General features: G+C 40.7%; 6 protein-coding genes across 7 annotated transcripts; 4 read left to right on the top strand and 2 right to left on the bottom strand.

The window, feature by feature from the left end:
- Nucleotides 1–111: 111 nt before the first annotated feature.
- mad2l1bp (MAD2L1 binding protein) lies at nucleotides 112–2097 on the top strand. Its single transcript, XM_076018907.1, has 3 exons — nucleotides 112–513; nucleotides 1038–1318; nucleotides 1398–2097. Exons 1-3 carry the CDS (start codon nucleotides 120–122, stop codon nucleotides 1923–1925), a joined length of 1203 nt encoding a protein of 400 aa, XP_075875022.1. The 5' UTR covers nucleotides 112–119; the 3' UTR covers nucleotides 1926–2097.
- Nucleotides 2011–4928, bottom strand: ephx5 (epoxide hydrolase 5). Of its 2 annotated transcripts, none has more exons than XM_076018899.1 (10): nucleotides 4760–4928; nucleotides 4596–4670; nucleotides 4283–4496; nucleotides 4008–4188; nucleotides 3694–3903; nucleotides 3470–3599; nucleotides 3016–3227; nucleotides 2802–2910; nucleotides 2576–2701; nucleotides 2011–2490 (listed from the first exon to the last, which is right to left on the bottom strand). In XM_076018899.1, exons 2-10 carry the CDS (start codon nucleotides 4616–4618, stop codon nucleotides 2289–2291), a joined length of 1407 nt encoding a protein of 468 aa, XP_075875014.1. In that variant the 5' UTR covers nucleotides 4619–4670; nucleotides 4760–4928; the 3' UTR covers nucleotides 2011–2288. The 2 variants fall into 2 exon arrangements, with proteins under 2 accessions (XP_075875014.1, XP_075875013.1); XM_076018898.1 differs by having other exon boundaries at nucleotides 4596–4665.
- Nucleotides 4929–5043: 115 nt separating this feature from the next.
- cst3 (cystatin C (amyloid angiopathy and cerebral hemorrhage)) lies at nucleotides 5044–7182 on the top strand. The gene is made up of 3 exons (XM_076018908.1): nucleotides 5044–5287; nucleotides 6330–6440; nucleotides 6806–7182. The coding sequence occupies exons 1-3, from the start codon at nucleotides 5084–5086 to the stop codon at nucleotides 6935–6937; spliced, it is 447 nt and encodes a 148-aa protein (XP_075875023.1). The 5' UTR covers nucleotides 5044–5083; the 3' UTR covers nucleotides 6938–7182.
- A 1699-nt stretch (nucleotides 7183–8881) lies between these two features.
- LOC142883745 (glycine N-acyltransferase-like protein 3) lies at nucleotides 8882–11552 on the top strand. The gene is made up of 5 exons (XM_076018893.1): nucleotides 8882–9024; nucleotides 9128–9235; nucleotides 9327–9438; nucleotides 10079–10211; nucleotides 10338–11552. Exons 1-5 carry the CDS (start codon nucleotides 8950–8952, stop codon nucleotides 10744–10746), a joined length of 837 nt encoding a protein of 278 aa, XP_075875008.1. The 5' UTR covers nucleotides 8882–8949; the 3' UTR covers nucleotides 10747–11552.
- On the bottom strand, nucleotides 10992–13440 carry mgme1 (mitochondrial genome maintenance exonuclease 1). Its single transcript, XM_076018892.1, has 5 exons — nucleotides 12703–13440; nucleotides 12381–12618; nucleotides 12164–12296; nucleotides 11877–12007; nucleotides 10992–11661 (listed from the first exon to the last, which is right to left on the bottom strand). Exons 1-5 carry the CDS (start codon nucleotides 13214–13216, stop codon nucleotides 11634–11636), a joined length of 1044 nt encoding a protein of 347 aa, XP_075875007.1. The 5' UTR covers nucleotides 13217–13440; the 3' UTR covers nucleotides 10992–11633.
- Nucleotides 13441–13638: 198 nt separating this feature from the next.
- Nucleotides 13639–19736, top strand: snx5 (sorting nexin 5). The gene is made up of 13 exons (XM_076018891.1): nucleotides 13639–13930; nucleotides 14907–15011; nucleotides 15102–15212; nucleotides 15334–15455; nucleotides 15563–15686; nucleotides 16027–16122; nucleotides 16220–16325; nucleotides 16814–16889; nucleotides 17078–17117; nucleotides 17222–17308; nucleotides 17742–17901; nucleotides 18002–18087; nucleotides 18521–19736. The coding sequence occupies exons 1-13, from the start codon at nucleotides 13895–13897 to the stop codon at nucleotides 18569–18571; spliced, it is 1200 nt and encodes a 399-aa protein (XP_075875006.1). The 5' UTR covers nucleotides 13639–13894; the 3' UTR covers nucleotides 18572–19736.
- The last annotated feature ends 2020 nt before the right edge of the window (nucleotides 19737–21756 follow it).

The following is a 21756-nucleotide window of genomic DNA, read 5'->3' as shown; positions in this document are numbered from 1 at the left end:
TCATTTTATGACTACCCCTAGAATATCTGTGTTTGTTTGGCGTTGCATTGTCCTATTGGTTTATTTTTAAAGCGTCGTCATACGTCACGTGAGAGCGTGACGTAGTCGTTAACTTTCCCATGGTGCAGTGCGAAGCGGTGCATACATTCAAAACTATGGCGGAAATCCACATCTTCAAAGCTACACCAACCTCAAAAACCTCCGAGACAACGTTAATAGTTAATACCCTACCTGATGACATGAAGGTGCATATCTTGTCTCCGCCAGAAAAAGACGTTGACACACTGGATGAATCCAAACTGACGTGTAAGATCTTCGTGTGTGCTTCGGATCCCTGCCTAACTACTGAGGACATTTCCGAGCAGCCTCGGGTAGAAGACCAAACTCTGAAATCTGTGGATGGAGCCGAAGTGAGATATTCTACATGTAAACTCGGGCTAAATGTCGACGAGGTTAACGTCAGCAAAACTGAAAACAAAGAAAACGCTGTTCCTGCTGCAATCATCGCTCAAAGTAGGTAACAACCAGTGTTCGAAATCCATAAAGTTCTGTTATAGGAGGAAACACGTTTCGGCGTCTCGGTTCCACATTCAGTTCATCGAAACGTGGAGCTCGTTTCATTCCAGATCAGTATTCAGATGTTGTCAAAAAAAGCATACGCTTTACTTGTGCACTGCACTGGACAATCTATTATGTTATACCTCATTTATATAGATATACATAGAAATAGTGGTTTACATATGTATTTATCAATAAGCTCATTATTTTTTTTCAACACATTTGATTATGAATGGTGGCTAGACATCATTAGTAAAAGACAGTTTGATTTTCAGCTTTTATTTTATTCAGATGTTTTTTTCAAGAAAGACAAAATAATTAATTCAGGGATAATGATGGAGACTAATGATTCAGTCTGTATACCAAAAACAAGGGACAAAGTGATTCCTAAGTGAATGGATTTCTCAGCAAGTTAAAATTGACAGTCACTTCTCTGTTGCTCTTCCTGATGACATTGTGCTGGTTTGTCATTCGACCAGGCAACACCCAGAAACAAACAGATGGTCAGTCATGTCCTCCAGATTCCAGCGTGAATGCCAGTGAGCAAATTGGTGACACGGGTGACGGTGACAGCGAGGTGGTGCAAAGAGCTCGGGAGGAAGGCCGCGTCGATGTCCTCTTTCCCGGCGCTGTAACCCAGGAAGGCTGCTGCCGCTTTGTCAGCGAAATACTCAAGTGCATTCTTTACCAGCGGCAGCAACTCCCAATGACATATGACCAGTTAGTGTATTCTCAGAAGAAACAGCAAGCGTCATTGCAGGTGAGTGGGGCGACCGTTCGCGAGCTGCAAAAACTATTGTTGTGAATTTAAAATAAACTGGATCCGTTTTGGCGTGCAGGAAAGACGCACGGTGACCAGGAGGACCTTGCATTCTTCAGACCTGGACTGGCGCAAGTGTCAGCAGACCCTTCAAGAGCTAGAGGAAGTGCTACAGCAACTGGAGGTGCTTTTCTCTCTCAGCAAAGTCCCCAGAGTGCTTCTGTTGTTGGGCGGCTCCCTCGTCCTCCCGAAAGAACTCTATGAGATCAACATGGAGGATCTGGAGCTGGCCGGTGGAGATCAGTGTTTACGGGTCTCCTCGTGCCTGAGGCAACTCTTCCGCACGCTGTTCGTGGCCGACCTTTTGTCAGACACAAGACCTGTTCGGCTAATGCCCACCACAGTCCTGGCGCTGGCTCACAGGGACTGTGGTGTCGGATGGTTCCGCCCTAAGCTGCAATTCAAAGTGCCAACTCGTGTAAAGAACCAAGTAATTGCCCTGTCCACTGATCCCAAAAACTCCAGCGAGCCCAGGGCAAAGGACACAGACTGGCAGGATTATGTGTGGTTTCAGGCACCCATGCCCATTAAAGGCTTTGGCAAGTGACCCATAAAGATGGACACTACATAGCAAGATAAAAAATGTTCAAATCAGAGCCTCAGATCAGTTGTAACAGAGGGCAATTTTGAGGTTCTTTTTTTTTTATGATATATATTTTAATTCCCTGAATTTCAATGTCCATTTTTGTTGTATCATTAAAATGAAAAGATGATGGGGATGTTGACAACATAATTTTTGTTTTGTTTTTTTAATAGTCTTATGATAATGAATGTAAAGGGATTTTTAAAGTTTGCCATTAATGTTTTATTTTTATATTTCTGAAAAGTGTTGTATACATTTATTAAACGTGTGAATGATTGTGAATTTGCTGCAGATAGATTGCACAAGTGTGAGTGGCCATGACAACCTTCAGAACTTTTCTACTTTCTTGACAAACTCAAAGATGTCGCTGGACAGCAGCTGGGGCTCTTCGAAGGCAGCAAAGTGTCCACCTCGAGGCATGAACGTGTACGTGTAGATTTTGCGATACCTAATTTGCGCCAAGGACTTTGGACAGTGCATCAGTTCTCCTGGAAAGGCTGCAAGTCCAGTGGGCACAAAAATTCCTGTCCTAGAATAAAATATCTCACTGTTATTTCTATGATATCATGAAAAATTACCTGTAATGAAGAACTTAAGAATTATAAGTCTCATACCTGGCATCAATTCTTTTTTCAATATTGGTCTTTAGGTTCTCTTTGTAGAAGCGCATGGAGGATACAATGGAGCCTGTGGTCCAGTATATCATGACATTTGTCAACAGGTCATCCAGACTGAACTTCCTGAATCAAAGGCAGCGATAACTAATCAGTTACATAACTTTAACTTTGTTAAACGGAGTCCCTTTTGCAGACATTGTAACAATAGTGTCGTCAATTATACCTCTCCAGCCCACCATCCTCCAGTTCTCTGTTTTTCAAATCGGTCCAGGTGGAGAACTTCTCCAGGATGTAGGCAGCCAAGCCTACAGGAGAGTCATTCAGTCCACACCCTAAATACAGAGGGGAGAGAACATTTTTAAGATCTGTAATAACAGCCATTACAAAACAATCAAGACTGTGAGTGTGTCACATTTATAAGTTGGGTTTGTCCCCACCTGCAGTGTCTGGTTTGGTAGCCTGGATGTGAAAGTAGCCCGTTTCCCTCAGTATCTCATAGAGATTTTTCTCAAGGTAGGGGAAATACCTACGGACATCTTCTCTACTTAAACCCAGAAGGAAGGGCAAATAACGGCCAAATGCTATGGTCAAAAGCACTTTTAACCCATTTCTGGATTGAAACATGTTCAAATGAAGTCCTTTCACACACCTAGAAAAGATTGGGGAAAAGATTATCAAACCTACGTAGGTTGAATTTCCAGTAAATTACAGTTTAAAGCTGAAAAGACAAATTTGTAGCGAATTTGTTGTGTCAGTAATGGGCAGCTTGTCACTGCACAACAAGCAAGCACTGTTTCACAATGTACCACAGTACTCCCTTATCTGAGTCACAGGATACAATTCCACCACTGGGATTGGCCCTGGCATGGAGCTGTTGTTCTACTGTCTTACTGTGGCTTCATCTGTGCCATGTTGGTGGTGATAAGGGAGCCCCAGTCTCCGCCCTGCAGGTAGAACTTGGGGAACCCCAAACGCTCCATCAGTTTCAGGAAAATCCTGGCAGCTGCCAGGGAGTCAAATCCTGAAAGGCAAAAGGTCAACCAACAAGCACCTTGTCACATTCTGCAGCTGATGTTACAATTTGTTTGTACAAGTTGTTACTTAAATTATTGTACCTTGTTTCTGCGGTGCATCTGAGAAGCCATAGCCAGGGATTGAAGGGCAAATGACCTCAAAGGCAATTCCATCATGGTTCTCTGTAAGAAGTGGTATGATCTTGTAGAACTCATAGAAGGAGCCAGGCCAGCCGTGGACAAGCATGAGAGGCAGAACTCTCTGGTTTTCACGGTGTGGTGGCTGCACATGGATGAAGTGAATGTCCAATCCTGTGTTCAATTGGGGAAAGCATGAATGGCAAGAGAAACAGTTTCCCATTAAGGTGGGTTTTTCTGAGGCACATCAAACTGCTTCACGATAGCACTGTGGTTACCTTCTATAGTGGTTTTGAAATGGGGATATTTGTTTAGCACTGCCACCTGCTTTTTCCAGTCAAACTCGTGTCTCCAATAGGAGACCACTTTCTTGAGATAGCTGGAATTAATGCCATAGTGAAAGCTGGAGTCCTGTAATGGACAGGTGTAGCGCATCCTGTCAATGCGCTCATGAAGGTCCTGTTGAATGACAGCAGGTTACAGTCTGTCCATGTTTTTTAACAGCTACACAAAGATTTGCATTATTTTTACATCAACTGAAAAAAAAAACAACCTTAATCTCCTCGTCTGAAGTTTGCACTTGGAACGGGTAGATCATCTCATCCTGAGACAGTTGCTTTTCTCCTGCTCTCCACCAGCCCTCACCAACAGGAATACTTTTCAGTTGTCTTCTTTTCTGCAGTACATATGCCAGTATGGCCCCTGCTGCCACAGCAGAGCCCACCACAAGCTGCCGCTGGATAGCATCCAAGGCAAAGAAACTGTCTCTGTGAGGAATAATACAAGAAGAAAAACAATTTCAAATACCAACAGTACTTCTGTCCACACGCGGGGACAAATAGATTTAGTTGTCAGCGCTGTCTTACTTTAACATCTGCAATCTGTGCATTCTGCACGTCCACAAGTTATAACACCACAGGTGGGTGTTGTCTTGATCTGCACTAGGACAAAGGTCAGAATTGCTTAAAAGTTGCACCATGCACACTGGACTTTAAAACTAAGCGCACTGAATAGAACCCATAACTCATACCTGAATATTAATAGTCTCCAGGTGTGTTGTGAGTGTGGGACTGAAGCTTTCACAGCAGCTGCGGGCCTCAGCGGTGGAGAAACACGATCTCACGTTACCCGAAAAAGGAACGCAAAGCAGTTTCGTAATAAAGATTTTCAAAAAAAAAGAAAGAAAGAAAGAAAAAGACAGCCCGCTATCTTACTAAAGCGCTGATTGGCTGCGGCTTGTGTCGCTCAAGTTCTGCAGCGTCGTCATTGTTTATGTAACCTGCGGGAGGGGGAGAGCCGTCGTCTCGTCTGGCTGCTGCTCTTGTTGTTTATTATCGAGTCGTCCCGAGTCAAGATGTGGAAGGCAAGCGTAGTGGTTCTCGCGGCGCTCGTCGCCGTCGCCGTCGGCTTCGGCTCGATGGTCGGCGCGCCGGTCAGCGCTGACATTAATGACGAGGGGGTTCAAAACGCGCTCAATTTCGCTGTGGGTGAACACAACAAACGCACCAACGACGCGTTCCTCCGAGGAGTGGATGAAGTGTTGCAGGTCAAGAGACAGGTATGTAACGTTTTACTTTTCTGCCTATTTACAACCATCATTATTATGTTTGCTCAACGAAAATTTATTTTGTGGTTAACAGTGTAGTTAAGCAGTTCCATGACGCGACGCTTTAGGCCAAGGCCTTTCCACCCACATTTAATCTGTTCGATCCAGTGCCGTGATTTGTTCAGACACCACTCGAGAAGCGAAGAGGCCTTTAGTCATGGGTTTTCTTGGCCTTTAGTCATAGGGTTTGTTGTCGCCCCCCCCCCCTTTTTTTTTTTTTTTTTTTTTTTGTGGCTGTCTCGTTTAGAATGAGCGTGCCATCATTTATTGTTTACATATAGAAAACACACACACACACACACACACACACACGCACTACCGTAAACGAAGAATGAACTTTATGGTTTCAGAAAGAATCGTGTTCAATTAGAAACACGCAATAGTAATTTAATAATGTCAAACATTTATTAAAACAAACGCTAACAACAACGGTGGGTACACACTATAACTAAAGAGAATGCACATTTCTCTATAATATCTAATTGTAGAATTGTAAACTCTGAACCGAAGGCAATTTGAATAGACATTGTCATTGAATCTGCGTGGATTTGTGGCTCAGACATGCATAGCTGTGTGTGTGTGTGTGTGTGTGTGGGGGGGGGGGGGTTGGAGGAGGGAAGACTGGGGGATCACGTTGGAGAACACAAATGTTACGCAATCAGCACTGAGTATTTTTGCATTTAAAAGTTCAAAGACGATCAAATAGGACACTTTAAATGCATTCAGAAATTCCATCCAAAAGCCAAGTACCTCAGACTTATTGTGAGTAATGTGTAGGTCAGCCTATGATTAAAACATAGCATTATGCCATTGTAACCATCCCTGTATATTTGTATGGTCTGAGAAAGCAAGCATTTTGCAATGACAGCACTATTCCAAATCGATTCAAGCATAAATGTGTAAAGATAATGACATGTTTCCTTTGTGTCTTTGCCTGGAAATTGCACCATAATTGATGTTTTGTAATCCACAACCCACCCATGTCTCTCAATAGATGGTTGCCGGAATGAAGTATGTCATCACAGCGAGGATGGGCAAGACTCCATGCAGGAAGAACAGCGCAACTGAAGTGTGCGCTGTTCATGATGATCCAGAAAAGGCTCAGGTTGTAACTTCATTCAAGAACAACTAAAATCACTAGGGAAACAGTTGTAGAGTGATTTTTTTTTCTTTGTGCTGTTCACATTTTGAGAGGTAGTTTGGTAAAGCAAAAGCAATTCAGGTTTGTAATTTGTATTGTATTGTATCTCATTATCCAAATGGGAAATCTTTGCCATGACAGAGGTATTTATTGAAATATTTACGTTGATTATCTAAAGAGACAAACGGTAGCATCAGCTTAGAGAGTTGATTTTCTTATATTGTTGGAAATAATTAAGCCATTAACAATGACTTCTTCTGGGTACCCACATTTTTGTGATCTGTTTTTGAGTCAAGTTTTGAAAGGTTGCCTTCTTGTTTTTTTCTCAGCAATACCAGTGCACGTTCACCGTGTGGGAGAAGGTCTGGCTCAACGAGATCCAACTGCTGCGTGAGGAATGTAGTGAGCGTGGTGGAGAAGGCCTGGCTCAGGGACAGCAAACTGGAGCACAAGGAATTTAGTTCTCTGTAAATGACAATAGGTCACAGGGAAAATGGCAATTTATTTAGCAAAAAGATTCCCATTCTAAGCAATTTGCAATTTCCTGTAGACAAACAAGAGAGCTAAAGTGCCACACCGGTGCTTTTATGGTATTACAATTCAGACATTAATTTGCTTTTATACAAGACATTTCTAAATGTCATTTTACTATAAAACACTTAGTGATTTGTTTATTGTTTTAGATATAAGACTACAATAAAAATAATAATAATAATAATAATGAGTTGTGTATTTTCATTTCATGCTTGGGTAAACTTCTGCTGTGCATATATTTATTTCAGGAGAGATACAAATAATCCCTGCATTGTTCTCTGACATATTACCCCCAATTTCCATTTTGTACTTTTCAGTTTTTATTAAATCAGTAATTCAACAAAGGCACAGCAAAATTTAAACCTGTTTTTCGTCCGTCCCATCATCAAATAAATAAATAAATAAATAAATAAATAAATAAGCAAGCTGCCAAGACCTCGTTCCAATGTCCGACTCGAGCTACACAGACGCGGTCTGTTGCATGGGGTCGGTGAGCAGCGCTGGAACCCGGATTACGTGACCAGACGTGACGTAGGCCACAAACAGGAAGTAAACAAAGTGATTTTGAAGTAGTGACGGAGGCGTCGGAACGTTTCTAGATTAAGAACCAGGTAAACCAAATCAAGTTTTACTGTCCAGTGTTCTTTTCATCGTTTCAAATCCCTTCCTTTGTCAATAGGGCGAATATGGCAAATTGGAGTACCAGAACATAATTACAATAATAGCAATTTCCCTGGCCATCCACCATGAACATTAAAGTAAAAAATAAAAAAAAGTTATTGAATCTAATTTGAAGTCAGCAATTATAGACCATGTTGGCACCTAGGCAAAAACATGAAAGAACGTTTTCAAATGGAAAACATGGTAAAATATGTATGAATGCAGGGATTTATTTATTATTCTTAAGAATTAGGGCCACAATAAGAGGTGAGGGGGGAGTAATCACAGGAGCGATATTTTTTTGTTTCCATTTCTATATTGAAGTTGAAATTTTGTGATTGAAGACAAAAGGCTCTATTTACAAGTCTCATGAAGCGCTTCTGTTTCACCAGAGTAGCTTCCTGACTACTGTGGGTAACCTCAGTTACCCAGCAACCACCTCAACTGGCTGCCAGCGTTCACAATCGTGATGGCAATGCCATATGGCTTCAGTTTGTCGTTGCCATCCATGTGACAGAGCGCATTGACTCCTTTCTTTGGTAATGCCTGCGCTTCAGATGCCAGCCTCGTCTGTGCTCCCCGCCTTCAGTGTCATTTAAACCAGATCTTATAGCAGGGGTCCCCAAACTAAGGCCTGCGGGTTACATCCGGCCCGCCTCAACATTTAGAGTGGCCCACTTCATCCCAAACAATCCATCTAAACATGGCTATTTTTTACATTTTAGATTCCTAGCAGATGTAACCGTCGATACCCTTGCACCTGTCCATTTGCAGTTGTTTCGTTTTGCATAAAGGCGGAAAACTTCCTCCAAGGGATGTAGCATTAGCACTGGAACTGTAGAGTAGACTGGATGATTGTGACCCCTGGAAGCTAACTGCAGGTGGTGGTGGACTAACGTTACCCACAGTAAACAGGAAGCTACTCTGGTGAAAACAAAATACGTCACATGGATGGTACACAGAGTCTACCAGTCAGTCTTGAACCACACAATTTTGACTTAGATCTCGACATTTCAAATGTATTCACAAAATTTAAACTTTGTTCTTCTCAACATTTAAACTTTACTCTCAAAAGTTCCACTCTAATTTCTAAATGGAAACTTTATGAATAAAATCTCTTTCCTGTAATTTTCTTGTGGCCCTGATACACTTTCGTAGGGAACATGACGTACAACTGTCTGTTAATGATTATGAAAGGCTGTTTAGGACACCATATTGGAACAAAGTTTACACAAACTGCACCAGTGAACTGTACGGTGAAAATTTGACGCACTGAATCATGAAGATCCTAAAGAAGGACGAGCTGCTGGCCGCTGAAGCAGCTTTGCTACAGCACCTACCGAAAGCTTTCAAGGTAAACATTGAGTAGAAAATGATTCCCTGGTGTCTATACTGCAAGTAAACGCTGTTTCTTTCGTTGTTTAATCCACATGTGGCTCTGTCATTTATATCTTTAGGTATATGGCTACCTTCATGGCCTTAACCGGAACAAACCATGCAAATGGGAGGTAGTTGTAGATTCGTGGCCTGATTTTAAGGCAATTGTTTGCAGACCCAACCCAGAGGTGAGCAAAGGGTTAAGTTTTTGGGCCATCTACTGAGTTCACCATTAAAGCGCGTGGTCACACAAATTGACTTATTTTGTGTCGATATTAGAACCAACCTCCATTCCAAATGATGTCCTTCTTTAGTGCTGATGAAAAGGCTTTGAAGAAATTCTTAGAGGGAGACAGTGCAGTAGACTGGAGTTCCCCCTACATCATTGCAGGTGAGTTATGAGCAGTGCAGAGAAACATTATTGGTGCATGTGTTTTGTTTTGCAACTTTTTACACATAAAGCTTGAAGACATTTTTGTTATATCTTCAAGCACCGTGAGGTTGATTTTCAAGAAGGAGTTGGCCCGTATAATTTTCTTTTTTTAATATTAAGGTTATGGATGATGTATGAATTTCAGAACGAAGGTTGTGGAAATGCTGTATACCCATCTTGATAATCCTCACATTCTCACATTCCTTTTACAATGGCACCTGTCTATAAAAAAAACAACATTTATCAGCCACAAAGCCAGTTAAGTGACAGTCAAAGGAGGCTAATTGATCATGTCATACTCAGAACAGGCTTTTGAGCTTGTCAAATGAAATTTGCAAGAATTTGGGTTTGAGAATTTAAATACGCTGTCTAATACAGCTCCACTTTTCTTTTGAAGATTCATTGGCCACATTACAATGGGATCTTTACATTTGTGTGGAATAGAATAATAAGGTTTAGATTGAAGTGAATTGTATGTACAATCCTGCCTTGTGGAATATTCATTTTTTGATGATTATCCTGTTTTGACATTGACTTGAATGTTTCCTCTATGACCTTTAATTGAAGTGAAAGTGTGTTTTACATATATTTTCTGCAGGGATTGACACTGCCTATGGCCCCATGTTAAAAGAAGTGTGCTCCAAAAAAAAAGTTAACATCCAACAAAATGTATTGGTACATCTCATGCATTTGCCGGACAGCACTCATCTGCCCACATTAACAGTAGATAGGTATGGTCAAAAGATTAATGCGTAGATACAATATACATTTCCAGTTCTAGTTTCCAGTTCAGTCATTATACTTGGAAAGAAATATTGGTCAGACACAATTTTTCACGGTATATTCCTCTCTTTCAGCGAGAATGAAATGAAGATATCATCTCTTAGTTCATCCCATGTTGACTTGGTAAACAACACCTGGAAGTTCGGCGGGAACGCGGGAGGCTACCGCAGCATCGATAACTGGATCAAGAACTTCCCTTCGAGCTGCATCACAGACAAGCAGGGCCAACCAGTGGCCTGGATTCTGATGTACGATTACTGTGCCATGGGGTTGCTGTACACTCTGCCTGAGCACAGAGGGAAAGGCTATGCCAAAGTCCTGATTAGTTCAATGGTCAAAAAAATCTGTGCTAAGGGCTATCCAGTGTACTGCTACATAGAGGTCGACAATGAGGTGTCCTACAGGCTGTTTAAAAAAATGGGTTTCATTAATGATCCTTCATATGAGGCAGCGTGGTTTGACGTTAGTAATATCAATAATTAATTCTAACATGATAATGTAGACATGACACTCCTGTTTTCACCATAACATTACCGAAACAAATATCATTACCGTTTATATTATGTTTAATGTAAAATGTAAACAAACTGTAACAGTTATAATACAGGAAAAAGAACAACAAATATTAACAAATCGACAATTGCGTTATTAGTTAAATGAAAGACTTAATAAGGAGGAAATTTAATCCATATCAGTGGATCTCTCATCCCATTCAAATGACAATCGTGTTAGGATGAAATGATTTTTAATACAGCTCTTCACACAGTAGAAAATAATTTGTTAAGTCAAAGATAGTTGTACAACAGACTGGCAACAACCAATTCCATGTCATAATAAAAATAATAACCAGCAACCGACTTGTGGTGTTTCACATGATATTGGAGGTCACGTCCAAACTACCCACTGAAAAAAGTTCTAACAGTTTGTCAGTGTTAACTACAAGGTTTTGTAGAAGATTCCCCTTGTTCCAGGCATCATCTGTCAGCTCGGTGCACACTGCCTTTTGAAACAGACTGTCCAATCAAAAAAGGAGCCAGTGACGATGCTTTAAAATATGATCCTATGTATTCTACCTGTTACACGCTGAAATCAGAGGCAACACCAATGTTCTTGATTGATTCTGGTAAACGTTGTGTGTCTCAATAGTTCTACCGTGATAGACGGAGCCAAATGGGTAGTGTTCATAAATACAGAAAAGGTTGACATCAAATGAAAATAAATATAACACAAGTTTGAAAAAATATAATTTTGGACATTTTTAGATTTAAAAAAAAACAAAAAAACAACAACTGCAGAAAAGAAATTTTAAGTTTAGGATAAGTAGTCAGTCCTTCGTGGGCATCTCCATAGATTACGCGCCATATATTTTCTTAAGATGTCCTTGATGCATTTGTGGACCTGAATTAAAAATACAAATAACAAAATAAGACACAATTCAATTTTAGGTTGTTTTTTTTCTGGTCAAGCATTGAACGCATCTAATAAACTAGTCATTTAGATTATATAACAACCAGGTATTTAACCTCATTAATGTGAGGAAAACATGTTATTATATATCATATACATATATTATATATGAAATTTGAAAGAAATGAAAGAACCTTTCACATTACCTCTTTTCATTAAACTCTTCAAGGCGGACCAACCATCTTTTCCAGTAGTCTGACATCAGGTCTGAGTTCAGACAATGAGCATGGGCAGGTGAGCCGTCTTTGTACACTACCACAATTAGTCCATTCTCTACCTGTAAAGGCAACAAAGTGTATTGTATTGTGAGATAAATAGCAAGAAATATGACAAAACTTAAGATAAGAAAGATTTTAAACTGGAAAAAACAGTGACAAAAAAATGCTGTAGGACAATATGAAAATCAAGAGATCATTATCACCACGCATCTAACCTGGTATTTATATTTGGGATCATTGTTCAAAGCCCCAGCGTAGGCGGCTATCTGAATAGGGTTGTCGTACGTGTTGCTCAGCAATGGTTTGGGCTTCTCTGAAGTCTTCCAATCGATAACACATAAGACACCTCTGTGAATAGAAACAGGGCGATTCATGACATCACAAAAATGAATCCCATGCAGTTTATCATCAGGGACACCTTCGGATATTCACCTGTAACGAGCAACACAGTCAGCAATGCCCAGATAGTTCAGCTTGTCGTGGTGCACAGTGCTCTCGATAGCTCTCACTGCTCGAATGTCCTTCAGTATGTGGGAGACGCTCTCCATGTATCCCTGAACCTCAGGTAGATGTGTTTCTTTCTCTTCAGGGCTCATACTTTCCCATGTAGAACCAGATGACAGAATGTCCTCCAAAACTGAATGGAAACGCTTCCCTTGCTTGAACAAATCTGATTGGAGAAAACAATCACAAACATAGCATGTAGGTCACAGAAAGCAGAACACAAAAAGAAACATTGTGGGCAGGAACTTACTCTGGCTATACCGTGCGAAGCCTTCCTCTCCAAGCTCTGCGATCATCTTCTTTCTCCATCTCTCAAGGTAAAAGAGCTGATCTGGGGAAAGTGTCTGCTGTAGAATGCGGGTCACACTTGGTACAGACGACCTGCCTTGACCTCGGTTTAGTAGTATCCGGGCAGGTGGTCCCAATTCCAAATCATCTGGTTCTACAGTCTCCTTGTCCAGTAAAAATGGATGGAGTGTTTTTGGTAGTTTCTCTTTTGGTCCTGGGGATGACGTCTGAGCCTTCACAACAGGTCCGTAAATGTGCTCGTCCTCATCCTTCAGGGTCTCAGGAGTTTGGGAGCTGACCCTCACTGACATGATGGACTTCACAAGTGAAGAGTAGCGTCCAGTGTCTACGGAGCTGTACGGGCTGTGTCTCTTTCGGGAAAGTAGGCAGTGGCATACAGAAAAGTTCATAGAGAGGGAGGCGCATTGAGGGACTATGATGCCACCAGTCAACGCAAGTCGTTGAAAGGAGAACATTCTGGCAGTTTTGTTCTCTTTTATTTTGACAAAACCCCTCCTACAGTCAGAGTTTTAGCTGCCGAGCAACTTAAACGTTCGATGTATTAACGTTTGTAAAACGCACGAAAAAACGTTTGCTTAACTCTTTTTTTGATCGAATTATGTACTTGCCCGGGCATGTCCCTCATATAACTGCTCAAACCGACCGCTGTTTGTTGCCGACACGTATTTTCGGCGCACACACTTCCGGTGTTGATGAAACACAAAAACTACACTACCCAGAGTGTCGAGTGTTTCACCTAAATCAGTCCGTAAGGCAGTGGGGTGTCTCGGACTTTTTTTTTCTTTCTAGTTTATTTTTTTTCCTGTATGCACACAACAACGAATAATTTCGCTTAAAATAAGGCACGCATTAATAAAAACAAGCAAAAGCGATGTTAACTAGTTTGATAAAAGTGGCATGATTGATTTAGTTCATAGCCAATCGTAACATCGGTAAAAATCGACAGCGCCCAGTGAAAATCGCTTTCAGGCGGGATATAATCTTCTGGATTGGGGCGACAAAAAAACACACACAATTTGACAGCTCGTCAGGCGGCCAACCATTCAGCGGAGGTTGAGTTTCCTGCATATAGTTTTTTGTTATTCAGGTTTTTGGCCTGTAAAGTCCACAATTCCTGACATTTTAGTGCAATCATGACAACCACCATGGACGACAGCAACAAGGAAAAGGTAAATTTAACTTCAATTTGTGCTCACGCCAACATTGGGAAATGTTCGACTTGCCGTTTGCTAAGGTTGTTCTTCGGTGCAACGTTGCTAGCATCTAGCTAATACTCGCTTATTTGATTTGATAAAGCATTCGTGACAGAAGTAGCCAGACCCTTACAACTAATTGTTTTAAATGTGTCACACCACTTTTGCTGCGGAAGGGAAATAGCCCGAGCTCCTACCACGTAATATTCTGGACCAGTTTTATCCATGGCGTTTTGACAGCATCTAACCAATGCAGTTTAGCTTTAGTGGCACGACTATAACATATTTACGTATTTAATCTCGGTTTTTGTGTATTCCAGACCAGTTGAGCACGGACTGATTGTATATTTACATATTTACTTAAAAAATAAAATAAAATAAAAATAATAATAACACTAATAATAATAATAATAATAATAATAATAATAATAATAATAATAATAATAATAAAAATGCTCACGGGAATGTAGAGTTAAAGAGTTATTTGTTTGTGTGTCCTTTCTGAGGTTTAATTACAGGACTTAGAATGCGGTGCTGGTAAATACTCTTCTGTTTGTTTCTTAAATTTGGTCGGTAAAAGTTGAGTCTACAGCCAGAAAAGACGATAACAACATTATTTCCGTAGTGTGTGTACTTGCATGCATACATGTGTGTGTTATTTTTCCGTGCAAGAGCTAACATTCAGTTCCATGTTTACTTCATCTAGTCCCCGTATGACATCACCATGAGGGTATGAAAATTATTTTCCCAGCAGACTTTAGTTTTATTTATTTTTTAGCAGCAGACTTGACTGGTGTAATTCCAGACCTATTCCCTGAAACATTTATGAAAGTTTTGCACGTGTGCACTGTATGCACTGTTCCATTGGGGAAGGCACCATAGACCTTGAATATGTGCTACATTTTTTCTTTTTTCAATGACCTTGCTTCTTTTCTTTCTCTCGCCCTCTCAGCTGCGATCTGTGTCTGTGGATCTAAACAACGATTCGTCTCTTCTCATTGACATTCCCGATGCACTCTGTGAGCGAGATAAAGTGAAGTTCACCGTCCATACGAAGGTAAGCGCAACCAAGCTGCGATACATTGTCTGATATTCTCCAAGTGCGTTTGTTTATTCTGTGTGTTGACAAAATCGAGTCTCTTCCCAGACCACACTTAGCTCTTTCCAGAAGCCAGAGTTCTCCGTTCCCAGGCAGCATGAAGACTTCATTTGGCTGCATGACACTCTAGTTGAGACTGAGGACTATGCTGGACTAATAGTGAGTTGGATTCTTGCAGACAACGGCTCCAGTTACACACCACTATTTGCCTTTGTGCCTGCGGAATTTTTTGGGGGTGAAAATAATACAATGTAAACTAATGCTTTTTTTCTGCTCACAGATTCCTCCTGCGCCCCCCAAACCTGACTTCGAGAGCCCAAGAGAGAAAATGCACAAACTGGGGGAAGGTGAAGCCACTATGACCAAGGATGAGTACACTAAAATGAAGCAAGAACTAGAGGCGTGAGTTCAACACTAGAACAGGACAGTGTTAATTGTGTTTCATTCGTTATTTTTGTTATTATTAAACTCAGCATGAAAGCTTTCATTGATTTTTCTTTGCTTTGTAGAGAATACCTGGCTGTGTTCAAGAAAACTGTCCAAGTGCACGAAGTCTTTCTGCAGAGATTGTCTTCCCACCCCGTTTTGAGCAAAGACAGAAACTTCCAGATTTTCTTGGAGTACGACCAGGATGTGAGTTTCACATAACGCTGACTTCCTCCTCCCAGTTGTCAGTTTGAAAGTAAGGAAGTTAGGTTTACTGGTGGCATGTGACACATGGTTTGCATCCTGCTGTGCTCAGCAGTTTTGCTTATCTGTGTTTGCTAACCAAAGAACTAAGAGTTAAATGCTTTGTGCACTGGCGTTGCAGTAAAAGACAAAGGCTACATTATAGTCTACTTTGTTATGACACAACTGTCCAAAACATTTGTCTTTCATTCTTTTGTTGAAACATATGTTTCCAAAACCCAAATACACATAAAGAATGTTTCATAAATGCCATAGTATTCCTTTTTTTGTTCTTCCCTTTCAGCTCAGCGTAAGAAGAAAAAATGCTAAAGAAATGTTTGGTGGGTTCTTCAAGAACATGGTGAAGACAGCTGACGAGGTCATTCTCGCTGGAATTAAGGTGGGCTTGCTGGATGATCTTCATGCGTGACGTTGTTCCTGTCAGCGTCATGCACACTTCCTCATTTGATTTCCGACTGTGTGTGTTTCCCATGCAGGAAGTTGACGAGTTTTTTGAGCAGGAGAAGACGTTTTTGCTCGACTATTACAGCAAGATAAAAGACTCAACAGGAAAAGCTGAAAAAATGACCCGCGCGCACAAAAGTATGAGTTGGATCTCATCGTCTCAAAGGTTCCATAGTAGCAACTGTCAAATCTGTAGTGTTTTTTTCAATGCATCTTCACAGGATTTGCCTCCAGCAAAAATCATGCAGCTCACTGCTAAAACTGAGGCTTTTCTGGACCTTCCACATGTTTGAAAGGGGACAAAAGTAAAGTCAGAGCCAGAGGCTCTCAGGTGGTCACAGTCAGTGGAACAAAGCGTAGTTGAGAGGTTGCCACTTACCTGTGAGAAGTATCACAGAACAGAGCAATTTGTATTTTAACATGAATCTCTTAAAAATGAAAATGGAACCTGCTGAAGAAGTAAGGCAGTGAGATTTCCCATTTCCAGGAGTTCATTGAGAGAATAGAGGTGTATATCATTGTAAACTTTATGAAAGTAAATTTACTGTAATATGGGACCTACAAAAAACTATTGGCGGGACGTTAATCAGTTGACGGTTTTTAACAGCTTGCTTGTGTTTTCACAGATATTGCAGATGATTATATTCTGTTGTCAGCCACACTGAACAGCCTTTCATCAGATGATAGTACAGCAAATAAAAAGTGAGTTGATTTATATCAAAACATATTAATGTTAAAGGTGACCCCCCCCCCCCTCCTCCTTCTCAACCATACAACACAAATCCGTGACATTTCAAACAGTGACAATGAAATTGCTTCTTTTTTTTCTTTTTTTTCTTTTGTGAATTTGATTAAGTTTTATCTGTTCTTTCCTCGACGGCCTTCTTCAGGCACCTCGAGAAGCTGTCGGACCTGTTCGAGAAATTGAGGGTACGTAGAACTTCACCCTGCAGCGAACCGAGACACCTTTGTCAATATTTGTCTTGCTTTGTAAATAGATTGTGCTAGCCCGCCAGTGTTTGTGTTCCCTGCAGAAAGTGGAAGGAAGAGTTGCATCTGACCAAGAGTTGAAGCTCACGGAGCTGCTGCGGTATTACATGAGAGACATTCAGGCTGCAAAGGTGAGATTTATTTTTTTCCTGCTTCCATCCCTTACATATAAATTAAAATAAAAAAGTTGTGGGTCATGGAAGGAAGATTGTCTTGTTTTGTTTTGGCAAAAAAAAAAATTGGTTGAGCATAAACACCAGCACAGAAAGAGTCAAATAACTTTGAATCTTTGTGCTGCCCCTAAGAGTACAAAAATCTCATGAGTAGTGTGTGATTTGTTATTTTAGTATGATGTACAAGTTTACTAAATCTTTCAAATACTCTGAATGCTGCCTATGCACAAATTGCACAAAATTCCGTTATCTTTGAAAAATAAATCTGAGCCAATGTCTTCAAGTAAAGGCAAAATAAAAAATCACATGCAAGATCTGAAAGGCAGCTGTGCTTTTCTTCAGTGTGCTACCAAGACATTCTTTCCAATTTTTGTTTGTTTGGTTTGCCCAGGACCTCCTCTACAGACGGGCCCGGGCATTAGCAGACTACGAGAATTCTAACAAGGCTTTGGATAAGGCTCGACTCAAGAGCAAGGACATCCCACAGGCCGAGGAGCACCAGCAGCAGTGCCTGCAGAAATTTGACAAGCTCTCCGAGTCTGGGAAGAAAGGTTTGTGTGTTGGCATATTAAGAACATAGACTTGTCCGATAGCTTGCCAAATCTTCCAACGAGCCAGGCATTTTGAACTGGACTTTGTCACCCCAAACAGAGCTCACCATTTTCAAAGGCAGGCGAGTTGTGGCCTTCAGGAAGAACCTCATAGAGATGACCGAGCTTGAGATAAAACACGCAAAGGTGAGTGGCAGCTGTTTCTGCATGCACCCATCCTGCACACTTTAAAATATTCCCCATTGGCTAAACGCCTGCAAGTATGTGCACTTATCTACATGAATTAATTGCAGTACTTGTTTCTAGTTTGTCAAACAGGAAAAATGGTCTCGGGCATGTGGTGTTCGCTTGCTAATACTTTTAGGTTTTCTGTGGTTTCAAGAAGGAAGGAGTAACAACCCCATGACAGAGACCTTGTTTTTACGTGCCTAAGCCTCTTTCTCATATAAAAGTAGCGGTTTGCCACAATCAGGTTGGGTTCCCCTCCCCCTTAACTATATGCTCAAACAAACTAAAACCTGTCGACACCACAAAAACTAGCTTTTGCGTGTTAGTTTGTTGTTGTTTACTGAATGCGCGGCCTACTGATCCTCACCAGCTTTTCTCCTTGTCTTGGCAGAACAATGTTGCTCTACTGCAGGCATGCATCGACACGCTCAAGAGCAACTGACGTGCTCCCAGCACTTCACTGTCCTGCCATCACCAAGTGACCAGACAAAACAAATGGAAACCTGTTGTCCCCGTAGCCTTGCCCGGACATGAATCCAAGCGCTCATCTCTGCTCTTATCTATGGGTCTACCGCCACTGAAAAACCCTGCGTGCGACCCAAGTGTGTCTCGGATGCAGAATGTCCAAATGTTTAAGAGAGCTTGGTCCACGGTCCTTATTTCTTTTCCATGCATACTGGCAGTGCATATTTTTGTGATTTTCTTTATAGACTAAGGCTCCAACTGCCTTCCTTTCCCTTGAAGGTTCAATTAATCTGTTTTTCTTTTACCTTGCTTTACATTACATTATGCATGCACGCCTCCTGATCATTTGCCACCTTTGTTCTTTTTGTTGGTTTTTCGGTGAGCCACTTCGTCATTTACATTTTCAATGACACCACTGAAAGGACTTGCTACACATGCTTAGTCAAGCTGAGGGATTTATTGTTTACTAATGAAAAAGCTCATCGCAAGCAAAACTAACAGCTAAGAGACATCCTCCTGCTCTGCAACCCTGCGCTCTGACAACAACGGCGGGCAACCAAGCAAACGCTCTTAAGGGCGGTGAAGGCCAACTCAGAAGATGTGACAAATCTTCTGTTTGAGAAAAAAAAAAGTTCTAGCTGCACTTGACCTCAGGAATCTACAGATTGGTTAAACTTTTGAATTGGGATGCAGCTGCAGAAGCAATCTCATCATCAGCAGACTATGAGTGAATGTTGGTTTTATTGTCTCTCATAGTGCCCAATGCTCCACAGTGGAATGTGCTGTGCTGCTTACTAATAAAATCGCTGCATTTTCCACAAAAGTGGGGTAAAAAGATGTTATAAAAAAAAAAGAACTATATATAATATGAGTACACATATATTCTGAGAGAGAGAGAGAGAAAGATGCACTAAGGAAGTTAAATACACTTTCCAATTATGACCATACCATATGTGGGTTCAAATGCATAAATGCATTGTAGTGTTGTCTGGATATTTTTATTCAAGAAATTGAATGTACTTCTAATGAAATCCATCTGTATGAAATACTTTTACATATTTTCATATGGAACATTAGCATTTTATAAATTTTTGAAAAACAACAATGAATAAATCCTACTTTTCCAAGTTTTATTAACGAAATACTGGGTTTCTTTGATGGAATTGTACGACTACGTTTTAATTAGTACGTTTGTTAGTGTACAGTCCTTGTTAAGAAGCAATTTAACCACTAGGTGGCAGTGTTCCTGTGTCAATGTAAGTCTTAGAGAGCTTCATTGCGGTGCCCTTGAATCAAACGCAGCTGTACAGTGCTCAGCTAAGTGGTTAAGATGTTCTGCCAGCGAAATGCAAATGAGTAACGCAAGACATATTGTACTTCTTCAAAAAGGCTTTGATAAATAGACTGTATATGTTATTATTTTTTTTTTTTTATCAAGCATTCAGTTCGCTAATGAAGACACATCAAAAGGATGTAATCTGGAAAATCTTCAGTTCAACAAACATTTCCTTTCGAACATAGCTATTCCCTACGTTGCACTAATATTAAGGTGTGATTGATTTTCAGAACTAGTTGAAAACAGACAAGGAATGGGGACACTTTCAAATCATAATTGGATTCAAGCCATTGAGAACCACAATACAATTACACGAATCGTGCAACATTCTACTTTAACGAATGGTCGGTTTTTACTGTATTGTTGACGTACAGAGACACTGCCCCGCGAGCGTATCTTCGTGGAATCTACGTCAGCTGCTAAAGGTTGAATGGGATGGTTTTAGTACTTCCTATTTATTGTGTTAAGTGTTTTGGACTTGTTTAACTTTGGAGGAGAACAATGCGAGCGCTAACCAGCGCCTGCAAACACACACACAAACACATATTACGCATAATGCCTGTTGCTTTATGGGAAAAACAAACAAACAAACAAAAAAATATCTCAATGGTCATCTCTGACTCTTGTGCAAACAATGTGATATTGCAAGAACTCGGTACAGGAAGGGAAGTCCACTTTTAAAATGTCAGTGTTTGGTATCCACTCTTCCCAAATACAAATGAATAATATTAAGATGAAATGGGCCATCACGTCATTGTTGACGTGTTGCGTTTCAATTTTTTGCAATTGAATTGAAACAATTTTCTGTTTGTACTACATAAAGTAGGATTGCTAGGTGGGGCCCTCTGATTTCCCATAAACGGTGTGGGGTAAGAGAGAGCAAACCATTGCACTGGGTCATTTTACAAATGTCACAACCTTTGATTTAGAGTTGTGACACGTTGTAATAAATTCTCCATGATCAGCTCATGATTGGTTTGTCAATATTGACAGCGCTCAGCAGTGTTGAAGGCACAATGACGCTCAGGATTGGCCTCTGATAGGATCGAAGCTTCAACTGCAGCCAATAACATTGCAACACATAAGTTACAAAAGTTTTTTTTTTTTTTTAATGTGTGTGTGTGTTTAACTTGTGTTTAACTACCCTTCCACAAACGCAAATAGACTTGTCGAGAAAGTGAAGGCAACAAAATGAATTGAAACAGAAGGCCTGGGTGTGTACCTGAGCTCCAGAGCTATTTTACACCCTGTCTGATATCAGTTGCAGTAAAACTAAACTTCTGCAGGAGGACAAACTGGTGTCTGAACATGAATATGAATGGGTTGGCAGACATGCGAGGTTTCTGTGGTGCTGTTACTGTGTACCATAGTAAATAAATTCAATGTGTCCATGGAAAACCTGTTTTTGCTGCACTTTTTGTGTCAGTCACTCTTACTTATGGGACTTCTCTGTGCTTTTTTTTTATGAACCCCCATTTCCTTAAAGGTAGGAGGGGGTGCAGTGTTTCCTAAACATCACTGACAACATTTTCTGACAACCCTAGTTTGTCTAAATATTATAGATTATTGGCTAACGATAAAGGTATTTTATCACAATTCTTATAATGTCAGATCTATGTTACCTAATTATAATGAGCAAAGTATCTTTTTCCATTTGGTTTAAATAATTTAAACATTACTGTACAAGCCGACATGTTATGCTTGACCGCCTCTGCCAAGGCACCTGCGTTCCACTCTGACGCTAAATATGTACAACTGCTTCTTTACAAAATTGTGATCCAAAAGCCAAGAGCATTTGAAATGTTGAAAGCATGAGGTCCTCTTCA

The sequence above is a fragment of the Nelusetta ayraudi genome, unplaced genomic scaffold (genome assembly GCF_046127955.1).
Source record: "Nelusetta ayraudi isolate G7.1 ecotype Tasmania unplaced genomic scaffold, CSIRO-AGI_Nayr_v1 ptg000008l, whole genome shotgun sequence".
In the NCBI taxonomy this organism is placed as follows: Eukaryota; Metazoa; Chordata; class Actinopteri; order Tetraodontiformes; family Monacanthidae; genus Nelusetta; species Nelusetta ayraudi.
The sequence above is the reverse complement of the archived record's forward strand: the minus strand, read 5'-3'. Positions and strand labels throughout refer to the sequence as shown.

Excerpts from the sequence above, each read along its gene's own strand:
- mad2l1bp (XM_076018907.1), top strand. The coding sequence starts at position 120 with ATGGTGCAGTGCGAAGCGGTGCATACATTCAAAACTATGGCGGAAATC. Across the intron at positions 514-1,037 it reads TGCTGCAATCATCGCTCAAA|GCAACACCCAGAAACAAACA; the intron begins GTAGGTAACAAC and ends TCATTCGACCAG. Across the intron at positions 1,319-1,397 it reads AACAGCAAGCGTCATTGCAG|GAAAGACGCACGGTGACCAG; the intron begins GTGAGTGGGGCG and ends TTTGGCGTGCAG.
- LOC142883745 (XM_076018893.1), top strand. The coding sequence starts at position 8,950 with ATGAAGATCCTAAAGAAGGACGAGCTGCTGGCCGCTGAAGCAGCTTTG. Across the intron at positions 9,236-9,326 it reads TTTGCAGACCCAACCCAGAG|AACCAACCTCCATTCCAAAT; the intron begins GTGAGCAAAGGG and ends TGTCGATATTAG. Across the intron at positions 10,212-10,337 it reads CCCACATTAACAGTAGATAG|CGAGAATGAAATGAAGATAT; the intron begins GTATGGTCAAAA and ends CCTCTCTTTCAG.
- ephx5 (XM_076018899.1), bottom strand. The coding sequence starts at position 4,618 with ATGCACAGATTGCAGATGTTAAA. Across the intron at positions 4,497-4,595 it reads CACAGATTGCAGATGTTAAA|AGACAGTTTCTTTGCCTTGG; the intron begins GTAAGACAGCGC and ends TATTCCTCACAG. Across the intron at positions 3,600-3,693 it reads AGATGCACCGCAGAAACAAG|GATTTGACTCCCTGGCAGCT; the intron begins GTACAATAATTT and ends TTTGCCTTTCAG.
- mgme1 (XM_076018892.1), bottom strand. The coding sequence starts at position 13,216 with ATGTTCTCCTTTCAACGACTTGCGTTGACTGGTGGCATCATAGTCCCT. Across the intron at positions 12,008-12,163 it reads ATCCCAAATATAAATACCAG|GTAGAGAATGGACTAATTGT; the intron begins GTTAGATGCGTG and ends TTGCCTTTACAG. Across the intron at positions 11,662-11,876 it reads GAAGAGTTTAATGAAAAGAG|GTCCACAAATGCATCAAGGA; the intron begins GTAATGTGAAAG and ends TTTTTAATTCAG.
- cst3 (XM_076018908.1), top strand. The coding sequence starts at position 5,084 with ATGTGGAAGGCAAGCGTAGTGGTTCTCGCGGCGCTCGTCGCCGTCGCC. Across the intron at positions 5,288-6,329 it reads TGTTGCAGGTCAAGAGACAG|ATGGTTGCCGGAATGAAGTA; the intron begins GTATGTAACGTT and ends GTCTCTCAATAG. Across the intron at positions 6,441-6,805 it reads ATGATCCAGAAAAGGCTCAG|CAATACCAGTGCACGTTCAC; the intron begins GTTGTAACTTCA and ends TTTTTTTCTCAG.
- snx5 (XM_076018891.1), top strand. The coding sequence starts at position 13,895 with ATGACAACCACCATGGACGACAGCAACAAGGAAAAG. Across the intron at positions 15,012-15,101 it reads AGTTCACCGTCCATACGAAG|ACCACACTTAGCTCTTTCCA; the intron begins GTAAGCGCAACC and ends GTCTCTTCCCAG. Across the intron at positions 16,890-17,077 it reads GATAGTACAGCAAATAAAAA|GCACCTCGAGAAGCTGTCGG; the intron begins GTGAGTTGATTT and ends GGCCTTCTTCAG.